Source organism: Uranotaenia lowii, chromosome 2 (genome assembly GCF_029784155.1).
Source record: "Uranotaenia lowii strain MFRU-FL chromosome 2, ASM2978415v1, whole genome shotgun sequence".
Classification (NCBI taxonomy): Eukaryota; Metazoa; Arthropoda; class Insecta; order Diptera; family Culicidae; genus Uranotaenia; species Uranotaenia lowii.
The window spans coordinates 20,213,995-20,228,511 of NC_073692.1; the positions used below are offsets into that span (position 1 = coordinate 20,213,995).

The 14,517-nt window shown below is 33.0% G+C and overlaps 2 protein-coding genes across 2 annotated transcripts; one reads left to right on the forward strand and one right to left on the reverse strand.

Moving 5' to 3' along the window:
- Positions 1-8,023: 8,023 nt before the first annotated feature.
- On the forward strand, positions 8,024-9,583 carry LOC129749625 (5'-AMP-activated protein kinase subunit beta-1-like). The gene is made up of 4 exons (XM_055744657.1): positions 8,024-8,098; positions 8,190-8,684; positions 8,747-8,977; positions 9,046-9,583. Exons 2-4 carry the CDS (start codon positions 8,214-8,216, stop codon positions 9,190-9,192), a joined length of 849 nt encoding a protein of 282 aa, XP_055600632.1. The 5' UTR covers positions 8,024-8,098; positions 8,190-8,213; the 3' UTR covers positions 9,193-9,583.
- An 857-nt stretch (positions 9,584-10,440) lies between these two features.
- LOC129749609 (ATR-interacting protein mus304-like) lies at positions 10,441-13,849 on the reverse strand. Its single transcript, XM_055744630.1, has 7 exons — positions 12,982-13,849; positions 11,754-12,920; positions 11,604-11,692; positions 11,343-11,542; positions 10,978-11,283; positions 10,735-10,914; positions 10,441-10,672 (listed from the first exon to the last, which is right to left on the reverse strand). The coding sequence occupies exons 1-7, from the start codon at positions 13,645-13,647 to the stop codon at positions 10,473-10,475; spliced, it is 2,808 nt and encodes a 935-aa protein (XP_055600605.1). The 5' UTR covers positions 13,648-13,849; the 3' UTR covers positions 10,441-10,472.
- Positions 13,850-14,517: the final 668 nt, after the last annotated feature.

Consider the following 14,517-nt stretch of genomic DNA (forward strand, 5'->3'; position numbering starts at 1 on the left):
ACCTCAAAGAGGTTCAAAATAGACTTTCTTCGGAAAGCGGCCTGAAGGCAAGCACGCACTTCCATACACATTTCAAACAGACAAGTGCGAAGTGCTGACAGTTTCAACTTTCATTCTTTCGCCTCCAAAAGAATAGAATACTGGGACATTGTATCATCTTTCCCAACCGCATATCAATTATGGTTTAGGCTTAAGTATGTCGTATCGAGCGAGAATCCCGCGAAGCTGTTTGCTCCGGCTTTTCTCGTTCTTCACGTTGAGTGTGCTACCAAAAAATTATGTTTGGAGGATTGGCGCCGCCAGCATCTGACACATGGAGTTCAAACAAAGTCATGCTACGCCTGTACGCAATTGATGTGCAAACCAATTCATCAATGCAGAATGCGCAGGAAGACCGACGCACTCATTAAAAGCTGAACACATTTGTATTTATTAAGTTTAATTGACACTTCTTCGAATCCGGTCCGAGATAGATTGGAGTGGGAGATCACATTTCCAATCATGTTGTCTTAATGAGGGATTCAAAATCTAGTTTATGAAGGTTAGAAGATCGCGTTCTGTTGCATAATGCATCGTTTTTCGATAGATGAATAATCTTTTTCGGAATATTGTATGAAAGCTGCAATGCAAATTGTCAAAATTGTCAAAATTGTCAAAATTGTCAAAATTGTCAGAATTGTCAGAATTGTCAAAATTGTCAAAATTGTCAAAATTTTTAAAATTGTCAAAATTGTCGAAATTGCCAAAATCATCAAAACTGTTAAAACTGTCAAAATTCTCAAAATTGTCAAAATTATCATTATTGTCAAAATTGTCAATTTTGTTAAAATTGTCAAAGTTGTCAAAATTGTCAAAAATATCAAGAATGTCAAAATTGTGAAAATTGACATGATTAACAAAATTGACAAAATTGACGAAACTGACTAAATTGACAGAATTCACAAAATTGACAAAATTGACAAAATTGACAAAATTGACAAAATTGACAAAATTGATAAAATTGACAAAATTGACAAAATTGACCAAATTGACAAAATTGACAAAATTGACAAAATTGACAAAATTGACAAAATTGACAAAATTGACAAAATTGACAAAATTGACAAAATTGACAAAATTGACAAAATTGACAAAATTGACAGAATTCACAAAATTGACAAAATTGACAAACTTGACAAAATTGACCAAATTGACAAAATTCACAAAATTGACAGAATTCACAAAATTGACAAAATTGACAAAATTGACAAAATTTACGAAATTGACAAAATTGACAAACTTGCAAAATTGACAAAATTGACAAAATTGACAAAATTGACAAAATTTACAAAATTGACAAAATTGACAAAATTAAAAAAATTGACAAAATTGACAAAATTGACAAAATTGAAAAAATTAACAAAATTGACAAAATTGACAAAATTGACAAAATTGACAAAATTGACCAAATTGACCAAATTAACAAAATTGACAAAATTCACAAAATTGACAGAATTCACAAAATTGACAAAATTGACAAAATTGACAAAATTGACAAAATTGACAAAATTGACAAAATTGACAAAATTGACAAAATTCACAAAATTCACAAAATTGACAGAATTCACAAAATTGACAAAATTGACAAAATTGAAAAAATAGACAAAATTGACAAAATTGAAAAATTGACAAAATTGACAAAATTGACAAAATTGACAAAATTGACAAAATTGACAGAATTCACAAAATTGACAAAATTGACAAAATTGACAAAATTGACAAAATTTACAAAATTGACAAAATTGACAAAATTGACAAAATTGACAAAATTGACAAAATTGACCAAATTGACCAAATTAACAAAATTGACAAAATTCACAAAATTGACAGAATTCACAAAATTGACAAAATTGACAAAATTGACAAAATTGACAAAATTGACAGAATTCACAAAATTGACAAAATTGACAAAATTGACAAAATTGACAAAATTGACAAAATTCACAAAATTGACAGAATTCACAAAATTGACAAAATTGACAAAATTGACAAAATTGACAATATTGACAAAATGGTCGAAATTGACAAAATTGACAAAATTGTCAAAATTTACAAAATTCACAAAATTGACAAAATTGACAAAATTGACAAAATTGACAAAATTGACAAAATTTACAAAATTGACAAAATTGACAATATTGACAAAATTGACAAAATTGACAAAATTAACAAAATTGACAAAATTGAAAAAATTGACAAAATTGACAAAATTGACAAAATTGACAAAATTGACAAAATTGACAAAATTGACAAAATTGACAAAATTGACAAAATTGACCAAATTGACCAAATTAACAAAATTGACAAAATTCACAAAATTTACAGAATTAACAAAACTGACAAAATTGACAAAATTGACAAAATTGACAAAATTGACAAAATTGACAAAATTGACAAAATTCACAAAATTGACAGAATTCACAAAATTGACAAAATTGACAAAATTGACAAAATTGACAAAATTGAAAAAATAGACAAAATTGACAAAATTGAAAAATTGACAAAATTGACAAAATTGACAATATTGACAAAATGGTCGAAATTGACAAAATTGACAAAATTGTCAAAATTGTCAAAATTGTCAAAATTGTCAAAATTGACAAAATTGACAAAATTGACAAAATTGACAAAATTGACAAAATTGACAAAAGTGACAAAATTGACAAAATTGACAAAATTGACAAAATTGACAAAAATGACAAAATTGACAAAATTGACAAAATTAACAAAATTGAGAAATTGACAAAATTGAAAAAATGACAAAATTGACAAAATTGACAAAATTGACAAAATTGATTAAATTGACAAAATTGACAAAATTGACAAAATTGACAAAATTGACAAAATTGACGAAATTGTCAAAATTGTCGAAATTGACAAAATTGACAAAATTAACAAAATTGACAAAATTAACAAAATTGACAAAATTGACAAAATTGACAAAATTGACAAAACTGACAAAATTGACAAAATTGACAATATGGACGAAATTGACAAAATTGACAAAATTGACAAAATTGACAGAATTCACAAAATTGACAAAATTGACAAAATTGACAAAATTGTCAAAATTGTCAAAATTGACAAAATTGACAAAATTAACAAAATTGAAAAATTGAAAAATTGAAAAAATGACAAAATTGACAAAATTGACAAAATTGACAAAATTGACAAAATTGACAAAATTGACCAATTGACAAAATTGACAAAATTGACAAAATTGACAAATTGACAAATTGACAAATTTACAAATTGACAAATTGACAAATTGACAAATTGACAAATTAACAAAATTGACGAAATTGACAAAATTATAAAAATGTCAAAATTGTCAAAATTGTCATAATTGACAAAATTGACAAAATTTAGAAAATGATAAAATTGACAAAACTGACAAAACTGACAAAACTGACAAAAGTGACAAAAGTGACAAAATTGACAAAATTGACAATATCAACGAAATTGACAAAATTGTCAAAATTGACAGAACTGACAAAATTGACAAAATTGACAAAATTGACAAAATTGACAATATTGACAAAATTGACAAAATTGACAAAATTGACAAAAATTGACAAAATTGACACAGCTGACAAAATTGACAAAACTGACAAAATTGACAAAATTGACAAAATTGACAAAATTGACAAAATGTCAAAATTGTCAAAATTGTCAAAATTGACAAAATTGACAATATTGTGAAAATTGACAAAATTGACAAAATGACAAAAGCGACAAAAGTGACAAAACTGACAAAAGTGACAAAACTGACAAAGGTGACAAAAGTGACAAAAGTGACAAAATTGACAAAATTGACAATATTGACAAAATTGACAAAATTTACAAAATTGTCAAAGTTGTCAAAATTGTCAAAATTGTCTAAATTGACAAAATTGTCAAAATGTATGTATGTATGTATGTATAAATCCACCTTGGGTTTGCGGCAGCGCCGCAGTTATGGCCAAGAAAATAACCCACGCGACCATCTTGGCTACCACGCAACACAGTCATAACCCCTCTATGAGACTTTTAAGGGAATGGAATCGCAAGCAGAGGCACTTACGGTATCCAGGGTTAAAGGGGAAGAAGTCTCGAGAAGCTATAACTGTGCTGTTGACTAACCAAGATAGCATGCAAACTATAATCCCGCCGCCAAGGCTTCCGAAAAAAGAGTGCGTCCTTCTTTTACAAAAAGTAATCAAATACGATCATTTTCTCAACCATGCCAAATTCCCTTGACATAAATTAAGAAACGCCAAGTATTCGAAACGGGTAACAAGCACATACTGCTACCCGCTCCTCTTGCAAAACAAAGATACCCTGATGCCCCTAACCCATTTTTCGCTTATTAAATGTGCATTTATGTAATATAATATAATAAAATATAATATAATATAATACAATGTAATATAATTTAATATAATATAATATAATATAGTATAATATAATATGAGATAAAATACAGTTCGGTTGTAAAGATCAAATGTTAGCCAACACTACAATGACTAGGATTTTTTTTTCTTTATCATAGAAACTTCGGAATCGAGTATCTGTTGTACAAGTATTTGCTGAAAAAAAATGAAATAAAATAAAAATGAAAAAAATAAAAATTAAAAATAAAATTAAAAAAAATAAAAATAGAAAAAAGATCAAAAAAAAAAATAGTTAAATAAATAACAATTATAATAAAAAAAATATATATATTTTTTTATGTAGGTTTGTAAAAAATAAAAAAATAAATAAATAAATAAACGAAAAGGAATAAATTAAAAAAGAAAATGGTCCATTTTTTTAATTTATTTTCCTTTTTTTAGTGATTGGCGGCGTAACGTTAATGTTGAAAGCTAAATACATCAACAAAAATTCTGCTCCGGTTGCTTGACGGTTCATTATTCTGGAATATATAACATCTGCAAAATTGATTTTATACAGAACATTACTTTACTTGCTTAAATATTTACTTGATAGTGGTTTGTGCATCTGTTTCACTTTCTCCATCTGATATTTATTTTTTTTTATGAATATGAATGTATAAATATTATAATATATATATGAATACACTGGATCCTATTTGAAACGATTGTTGTGCACGTTTAAAAACAGATATCGTTCGGTTACGGTTGTTCCGGAACTTTCCGTAGGGTTTCCAGTAAACCATTCCAGTCCATGATTCTGTCAAGAAGTTTCGTCCGATTCTGTTGATCATCAAAGTGTGGTTTGAATGAAAGCGGGGCTGTCTAGGACCTGTTTTCAACATGTATAATATGAAAATCGTCTTATTTCGAGAAAATCTTTAAATAAAATTGTTTAAGATAAAATCGTGAAGCTAAAAATCGTGTAAAAAAGAATCCAGTGTATGTGAATGAATATATGAATTTGAAGGTATGAAAATAAATAAATGAATATCAATGAATAAATTTTCATACATTCATACGAATATGAATGAATGAATATGAAAATATGAATAAATGAGTATTCCTATATGAAAATGAATATATGAATTTGAATATATTAATATGAATATATGAATACAAACATATGAATACGTAAATCATGACGAATACCAGTAAATTATAGGTAATATTTAAATTTAAATATGGTTATTAATAAAAATGTAAATGTTATAATAAAATTTATCAATGGACAAAAATATTATAGTATTATAATATTATATGAGCATGTAAAAAAAAATATGTGTTATATAACGTGGTAATATAATAAAGTTATTTGAAATAAAACATACATATAATGTATGCAATAACTACACAAGTGTATTCTGCGAGCGTGAGTCTGGCCAAAAATGCGTTTCTTTTAAGCTGTTAGTAAAATAGAAAAATAAAATAATAAATAATAAATTTATAAAGTAGTATGCAAATGCTGATCGAAGAAGCTGGAATACAAACATTATTAATACATTTTTTGTGTTAATTATAAAATGTTTTTCGTTCGTGATTGGTTCTGAAATATGTAACAATAAGAAACAAAATTATATTTTTCATAATTTTATATTATACTTAAAAATAAATGATACCATTCTGCAACTAAGTTCATTAAAAAATTTAAAATACACCTCTCCAGAATAGTTCCACCAACACTACTTGAAAAGGATTAACACAGAAAGTTAGTATTTTGACAATGTTATTCATGAATTTGTTATCTTAAAAATTGATGAAATAATTATAATTTACAATCAGAATATCAAAACAGTACTACAAAATGTTAATTAGAAAAAAAAATTAAATCGAGAATAAGAAACATCCTGCTGTAAAGTTATTAATCCATTCAGTACCTACTAGGAATATTTACAATTTGTTAACATTATACACGAAAAAGGGACACAAAATGTAGAAATAGCTAAAACAAAATGATACATTTATATAAATTTGTTTCAATTGATTTTTTATTTAAATTTTTAGTGATTGAATAATTTTTATATTTCTAGTTTAATAATATCGATTCACAATTTTAATCAAAATATTTCCTTAAGTTGATATTGGTGAAACTGATTAGCACATTCATTATGCATACACCCCTTCTATGCACCACGAAGGCTTTAGCCGGGATCCCAACCTGCTCTTAAAGTATACCATCGCCATCTTACATCTTTTTCTCAAATCTTTGCCAACTTCCATTGCCGCTTGCGTAAAAGTTTCAACACAACCGAGACAATGAAATATTTCATGACCTGCTTCGAATCTCAAAATTGGCAAAAAAATGACTAAATGTCTACGAATATCCTCACTAATTCTTTAAAAACTCAAGGAGGTAAATGTCTTAACAGAAACAAATACTTAGCTTGAATCTGGAACCGCGTTCTCAGCGAAACTCTAGAGAAAAAACACAGAAACTCCTTGGGATGACACGTTTTCTTGTTCTGGCTGGGTGGCGTAGTATGAGCCCTCTTGTAGATAGCATCTCCGAGAAAAAGGCACGATTTAGAAATCACAAGTCCACAACACCATAACTCTTCACAATAAAAAATAACCATCCAAAAAACACCGCACAAATCCTTTGTTTATTTTTTTGAACAATATTTAAAAAACGTCACCGAAAACCAATGGAAATTTTGAAAATATTTGCGGACCGAAACAAGAGCAACTTTCACCCGCCAGCGTTGCCAGCTCGACGGGTCTAAATTGACAAAATTGTCAAAATTGTCAAATTTATCAAAATTCACAAAATTGTCAAAATTGTCAAAATTGTCAAAATTGTCAAAATTGTCAAAATTGTCAAAATTGTCAAAATTGTCAAAATTGTCAAAATTGTCAAAATTGTCAAAATTGTCAAATTGTCAAAATTGTCAAAATGGTCAAAATTGTCAAAATTGTCAAAATTGTCATAATTGTCGAAATTGTCAAAATTGTCAAAATTTTCAAAATTGTCAAAATTGTCAAAATTGTCAAAATTGTCTAAATTGTCAAAATTGTCGAAATTGTCAAAATGGTCAAAATTGTCAAAATTGTTTAAAATGTCAAAATTGTTAAAATTTTCACAATTGTCAAAATTGTCAAATTCAAATAAGTGAAGTCTTCTATATTGTCAAATTATTTTTCTCAAATTGTTGAAATTGTTAAAATTTGTCGAAATATGAAAAATTGACATAATAATCTTCATTTTCTGAATTGTCAAAATTTTAAAAATTATCTTATTGTCGATTCGCATGTTCTGTACAATTTTATAATTTCTTTTATTATTTCTCTAGAAACGACAATTTTAAAATTTTTTAGAATTGTGTATGGCTTTGTTTGATAGTTTGTTGATTGATGCAACTGATCATGGCTTATGCTTATACTTTAATAGCTTTAAATGAAACAAATTTTGAATTCATTTATCGAAATAATTTTTGTTTCAAGCATTATTATTATTCTCAATGGTTATTTTTAAACCAGTTTTGCTTCCTATTCCGGTTGCGTGTGTTGCGCAAATGACATCACGATGGCTGCGTTCTCTCACTCATTCATCCTTTTTCTTTTGTATTCATTCGTTTTAGGGAACCAATCAAAATAAAGTTCACGAACAACGAAATAAAAGATTTTTGCAGCAAAAAACACTTTTCAAGGTAAATTAATCACTTTATTCTTATTACTTGCAGTTATTACTATCCTTCGATGGATTTAGTAATGATAAAATTAATATTTTATTGATTTTAGCACTTCAACACCGCTTAAGACGCAATGGGAAATGCAGGAAGTAATCTACCTCGAGAACGTCACAAGTCCGATTCGCACGACCCAATTCCGGGATCTCCTCTCAAGGACGGGCAGGCGTTTGTGTTCGACAAGAAACCGGACCCCCATCATCGGCTACCGTTTCAACGCAGCGAAGAGGACGAACCGTTTTCGTACTCCAAGTCGGTTCCGGAACCGGAATTTATAAGGGAACATCGCAAGCGATCCAATACTGTATCCGATGATTCGGGTTTGCCCCTGGGGGATGAGGAAGATGGACTTAAGTCCGCTTTGCCAACCGTCTTCAAGTGGGAAGGTGGCGGCCAACAGGTCTACATCAGTGGAACGTTTTCCGAATGGAAGGCACTGCCCATGGTCAAAAGTCATGGGGACTTTGTGACTATTATCGATCTACCGGAAGGGGACCATCAGTACAAGTTCTGCGTCGATGGCGAATGGAAGCACGATCCCAGACTGGTGAGTTGTATATCTGTTTTTTTTTAAATCAATTTTTTTATAATTTTTAAATTTTCATCTAGAAAAACATCGAAAACGACGTTGGTACCAAGAATAATCTGGTTTCGGTACGCCAGTCGGACTTTGAGGTCTTCCAAGCGCTGGCCAAGGATAGTGAGGATACCGGCAAGGATCAGGCCAAGGAGTACAGCCAGGACATTCCGACGAGCAAACCCTGGGGCAAGGAATCTGGTCCACCGGTGCTGCCACCGCACCTGCTGCAGGTTATTCTGAACAAGGATACACCCCTATCGGTAAGTTAATACTGTATATTTGTAAGGAACACTTGGCGATGGACTAAAATTTGATGAATTCAATTCAGTGTGAACCGACGCTGCTCCCAGAACCGAACCACGTGATGTTGAATCATCTGTACGCGCTGTCGATCAAGGACGGTGTCATGGTTCTCAGTGCCACCCATCGTTACCGGAAGAAGTACGTTACGACGCTGTTGTATAAACCGATCTAAGATGTTTTCGTCGCAACTAACCCATGGGTATTCTTTTCGGTTGAACCTTACGACATGAATATTTTTTCCTATTATTATGTTTAGAATTGAACAGGATACTAATCCCTCTGTAGTGTGATGTTTAATTTCTATCGTGATCATAAACGAAAAAAAACTTTATTTTAATCTACAACATAGGTAGTGATGTGAACATAAAATATGAAACGTTGAACCAAATTATCAATACGGTCCCAGAAAAGCTGACATAATTTGATGTTTCTCCTATATCTTGCTCGTATATTACAGATTATTACATATTCGATTTGAAAAATATTCTTAAACAAATGAATGTAAATAGCAATAAACCGCTGAATAGAACTGTATTAATAAAGTTGTTTTGTCTTTAGTCTAATATTTTAAATTTTTATGAGTGAAATATCACACAATTTTTCTATAAGAAAAATTAACAGATTAAAAAAAGAACTGAGAAAACGAACACAATAGGCCAAAATGAAAAACCATAAAATTATACAAAATGCATAATTTGAAATGAAGATAAAAAAAATGGCCAAGTAATCAATTTGACAAAAATTAAACAAATCATACAAAAATAAGGAAAAAAATTTGAGAAAAACTACGAAATTGGCAAACTGAAAAATTGACGAAACTTCTAATTTTAACATCATAAAAAAAATTTCTTTGTGCCATTCGTGTCTTAAATTATAAAATTGGGAAATTGAAAATAAAATAAAACATAAATAATCAAATATTTGTAAAAAGGGCAAAATCCAAAATATCCAAAAAATGAGAAAAATGAAAAATGGTCAATTTGACAAAACTGATACCTATTCGGTATTCCTACTTACTTGAGAAAATCGGAGAAATAGACATTTTGAAGAAGTAGACAAAAAAAAACATAATTGACAAATTTGAAATAAAATACTTAACAAAATTGACTAATACGATCACATTGATAGAATTTCGGAATCTGTAGGATGTAGGGCTACCATCTTAGACGCAGCTTTTGGGGGACCTGATGACACTAAAGATACTGCGATACGTAATGAAAACAACAATATAAAAATCACAGGAATACTATCAAATGATGCGTAAGTTTAGTTATTAGTAAGGCCTCGAATCATTAACTTATTGAACAATCTGGCATTTGTTGAAACATTATTCTTTATGCACAATTTACGGAGAAATTTAAGTCTAGAAATTTACCGTAAATATAATGTTAAAATATTTCGGAATCTTTCACAACCGAATTAAAAACGCTCTCTCGTTTTGTACAATTATTTTCAGTGAAGTGAAAATTTACTGCTGAAAAAACCTTCGAACAAATCATCATACAATCCACGCCTCTCCTGACCGACGCTGTCCGTCGTCGTCGTCGTCGATGTCGCCGTGTCTTCATCGGTTTCCATTTTTTCCTCATCGTCGCTCGATTTGAGCGGCTCATCCATCACCAGCCGCAGATCCAGTAGCCGCAGGGCAGTTTCTGCAATAGATTTTTGGAATAAATCGTTAACTGTCTAATTTTCTTTTTTTATGGTATATTACTGTGCGCAGCTTGAAACCGAAAGTCGTTCTGGTGTTGTACCAGCAGGTTGTACGCCGCCTGAAGCCGACACTGGATGGCGTGGCCGCCGATCTGGAGTATAACGCTCCGATAAGCCGTTTGAAACAGGTCAAACAGTAGGAGCACCCCGTTCTGGGTCAGCTGTATCATGGTGTTGAAATCTGTTGCAATTTTCAGAATCATGAGTGTTCGGAAGATTTTTTCTTCAAAGCAAACAAACTTACCCACGTTCAGAGGACAGTGAGACCAACAGCGTAGCAACTGATGGAATAGCACCACGAAGGCGTTGGTAATACGAATGTGACACTGGCAATGGGCTTTCGACGTTCGGGAAGAACTTTCGGTGGCCGTCGTGTTCCGGTGGAAGAAATGCCGTACCCATCGAACCGGACGGGCTAAAGAATTTCGCAGGAAGTAGATAGTATTTCTAGTATTGATCACCAGATGCTCTCGTTCGGATTGGTTGAGTGTTCTATTCTGGGGCACCGAGGTTTCCAGCAATACTGCGTAGATTTGCAGGGTACAAGAATCTGGTTGTCAAAGTTTAGGATTAAAATAAAACCTTAAAATTGAAGTCAATTCAGGTTACCTTTTTTGAACTGTATCATGCGGTACGTATCGTTCGTGGTGAAACAGTCGGCCTTGCTACGCCAACAGAGCTGGTTCAGAAGGTCCACGGATTGATTGGACAACGCAATCCGATACAGGGCTTCCGACAGATAGGTCAGCGCTAAGGAACTGTCCGGTCGGCAATAAATAAGACACTTGAAGAGATGAACGATTTGGGAGCTGAAAAAAATGGGTTCAAACATTTGAATTTCAACATTTGCAGAACTAATTGAAGGCCTACCGTTCTTCAACTTCGTTAATGTGATGACTAAGACTACTAACGATGGACGCAGCAGCCGTTACAAACCCGATATGGTCATACAGATTGCTCTGAAAAAAAGAATCTTTTTTATTAGACAACTAAACTCTAAAAAGAAATCGGTTTACTTACAGCATAACTAATTTTGAGGAGAGCTTTCCCCAACATGTTCAAACCACCGTCTCCTTCCTGACGTCCATCCGTTTTTCGCAGCAGTCGCACCGCCAACGAGGGTTCGTATCGACAAAGTAATCCTAGGGCAGCGAGAAACCTTCGCGGAATAACCGCTTCCTCGTTGTAGGAAATCGGTTCCTTCTGATAGATATTTGCCCCCGGACCTTCGAGGCGATACTTCTTACTGTTTCTGTTTAAGAAATCGAACGCAACCTTCGGTCCCAGATGAGCATCCTTGACACGGACCAACTTCAACCGGTTACAGTACTTGAATATTTGCTCCAGCGCTTGGTGCACAACCAGAGCGAGATTTGGAATGGACAGTTCAGGCAGTGATTTTCTAAAGTAAACTAGCTGAGACAGACTGGATTGAAGCCGCCCGAGATGCTGCGAAAGGATTGCGTCGCCTTTGGAAAAGTTTGATATTCGACTGTTTGTGTTGAATTTCGAAATGCTTTCCGCTGAGAGGTCGAAGATTCTAACATCAATGTCTAGTGTTGGTTCCACTTCTTTACGGGGCACGACCAATTGTCGATGATAAATTTTGAAATCTTCATCCGTAACCGGCTTTTCTGCTGGAGCTGTCGGCCTGAATGAATGACTCATCCGCCTCGTTTTGAGATTCATCATTTCTACGGTCTTGAACTCCAGTTCAGATTTTTGCGCCACAATTACTTTTTCCAAATCTTTGACCTTTTCAATCCATTCCTTTTTCATGGTCTCACTTTCCTTCATCTTCTCCAACCGAAGCTGATCGTTTTGGCTTTTAACGTTTTTCAGCTCGTATCGGAGCATCGAAGCTTCCCCGTCACGACATTGGATCCTTTCCAAAACCTCGTTATAGTCCTTCTGTAGCTGTTCCGTTTTCTTGGTTGCCATGTCTAACTGCTTAGTAAGGAAATTAACCTGAAGGTCTTTGGCGTGATCTTTCTTTTTGGCCGCATTTATCAAAGCTTCCCTGTCCTTTTGGCTGTATCTCGGAGGTTGACACTGCTGACTGGCTGGAATATGACCGTTTGCGAATGGATCTACGACTGGTTTTGAAGTCGTCGAAGGTTGTTTAGGTTTAAACACGCTCGAAGGTTTGGACTCCGCCTTTGAACTCGGCTTGACTTCCAAAGCTTCCTATAATATAAAATAATTAGATTTTTTATAAAAAATTATAAGAGTTTAACACTATTGAAACCTGTGACTTCCGAAGATCCTCCTGCGATCGCCTGGTCGCTCCTTGGCCATTCCGGTTTTGTTGGAACTCATCCAGATTGAAGTCGTCGTCGCATTCGTTGTTGAAAAACTCATCAATGTGCTTCTCGATGTTGTCGTAGTTTTCGTCAAACTGCTCGCTGAAAATGTCGTCGTCGCCATCCGTCAGCAGGTCGATTATTTCGTTGGCTGCTGGAGGAGGCGCTTGAGCAGGTTGACGCGAGGAACTCGGCCTAACAACCGGAGGCGGTGGAGGCATCAATTCGGCCGAATTGGTCACCTTTTTGGGTGGCTGTTGCTGATGTTGGGTGCTACTGGAGGCCCCGTTGCAAAACCTTCCGAAGCTAACATCTGGGATTGCCATGTGTTGGCTTTGTGTCATCTGGGATTGGAACAGCTCAACCTCTTCGACCTTTTGCGAGGCCAAAATGATGAACTCGTCATCGTCGTCGCCCCAAAGGTAGTCCGATTTGGCAGATTTTGCCACAACCGTCGAAGTGTCCATATGGTTATTTGTTCCACCCAAATGTTTAGCCTGCTGATTGCTGTTGTACTGCTGGCTGGAGACCATCTCAATATCGAGCTTGGGTCTTTTATACGAAGAGGATGGCTGCTTCGGCTGGAAATTGCCGAACCGCTTAGAGGCCATTGCTGCTTTCGTGAATCACCTGTATTTTACTTCAGTCAATATCACTACGGTTAAAAGATTCGCACAACATATAACATCACGAACGAATCTACAGGTTAATAGCTTCTACGAAGCATGGAATTTTGTTATATCTACACAAATTAATCTTAAAATTATTGTAACAATTGAGGCCGATCAGAACGAAAATGACCAACGATGTTCCGCGATTTTCAAAAGCAGATGTCAAAATAGAAGAAAATAAACAAAAGAGAAAAAAAACGAAAAAAAGAGCTAAAGCACGCAGCCACTTGATCTAAGTAACACAGTAAAAAAGTCACGATCATAAGATACAACTTTTAATTTTAAGCAAAATTAAAATTCTCAATCTTTGTTGAAATTTCCTAAAAAAGACTCAAAAGCTAAAATTATTTTTGTTATTATTCTTTATTTGAAACGGCTCATACCTTCAGGTGTTAAGAAGTCAAACTCGTTATTTTGTATTTACAATTGCTTGCTCAGCTTAACACTTTTAGTTTAAAGGAAAGATTTTTTTGTGAGATTTGTAACGGCTTATGCCTTTAGGCTTTAAGGAGCTTAACTTGTTTTGGCTGTTCAGAATTGTGTGCTTTAATTCTTCATAACTTTTCTTGAATTTAAAGGGAAATATGAAAATTAAAAAGAGTTGGGACGAAGATTACCTAAAGAAAAAGATAAATTGCGAATATGTAGTCCTAATCTAGTCCAGCTAGTACATCTCCCACCGTTGGGTGGTTTTCCTCGGGTCCAAAGGGAGTTAACTAAATCCGCTCAGAAGACAAAGGGACCTCATGCGAAGAAATGCTCGATGTCAGGTAAAATTTGATAACATACAAAAATTTTAAGAATTCCAAA

Bases quoted from the DNA above. Each gene is read 5' to 3' on its own strand.
- LOC129749609 (XM_055744630.1), bottom strand. From the start codon at position 13,647: ATGGCCTCTAAGCGGTTCGGCAATTTCCAGCCGAAGCAGCCATCCTCT. The intron at 12,921-12,981 runs GTTTCAATAGTG...TTTATATTATAG, and splicing joins AGGATCTTCGGAAGTCACAG to GAAGCTTTGGAAGTCAAGCC. The intron at 11,284-11,342 runs GTAACCTGAATT...TTTGACAACCAG, and splicing joins CATGATACAGTTCAAAAAAG to ATTCTTGTACCCTGCAAATC.
- LOC129749625 (XM_055744657.1), top strand. From the start codon at position 8,214: ATGGGAAATGCAGGAAGTAATCTACCTCGAGAACGTCACAAGTCCGAT. The intron at 8,685-8,746 runs GTGAGTTGTATA...ATTTTCATCTAG, and splicing joins GGAAGCACGATCCCAGACTG to AAAAACATCGAAAACGACGT. The intron at 8,978-9,045 runs GTAAGTTAATAC...AATTCAATTCAG, and splicing joins ACAAGGATACACCCCTATCG to TGTGAACCGACGCTGCTCCC.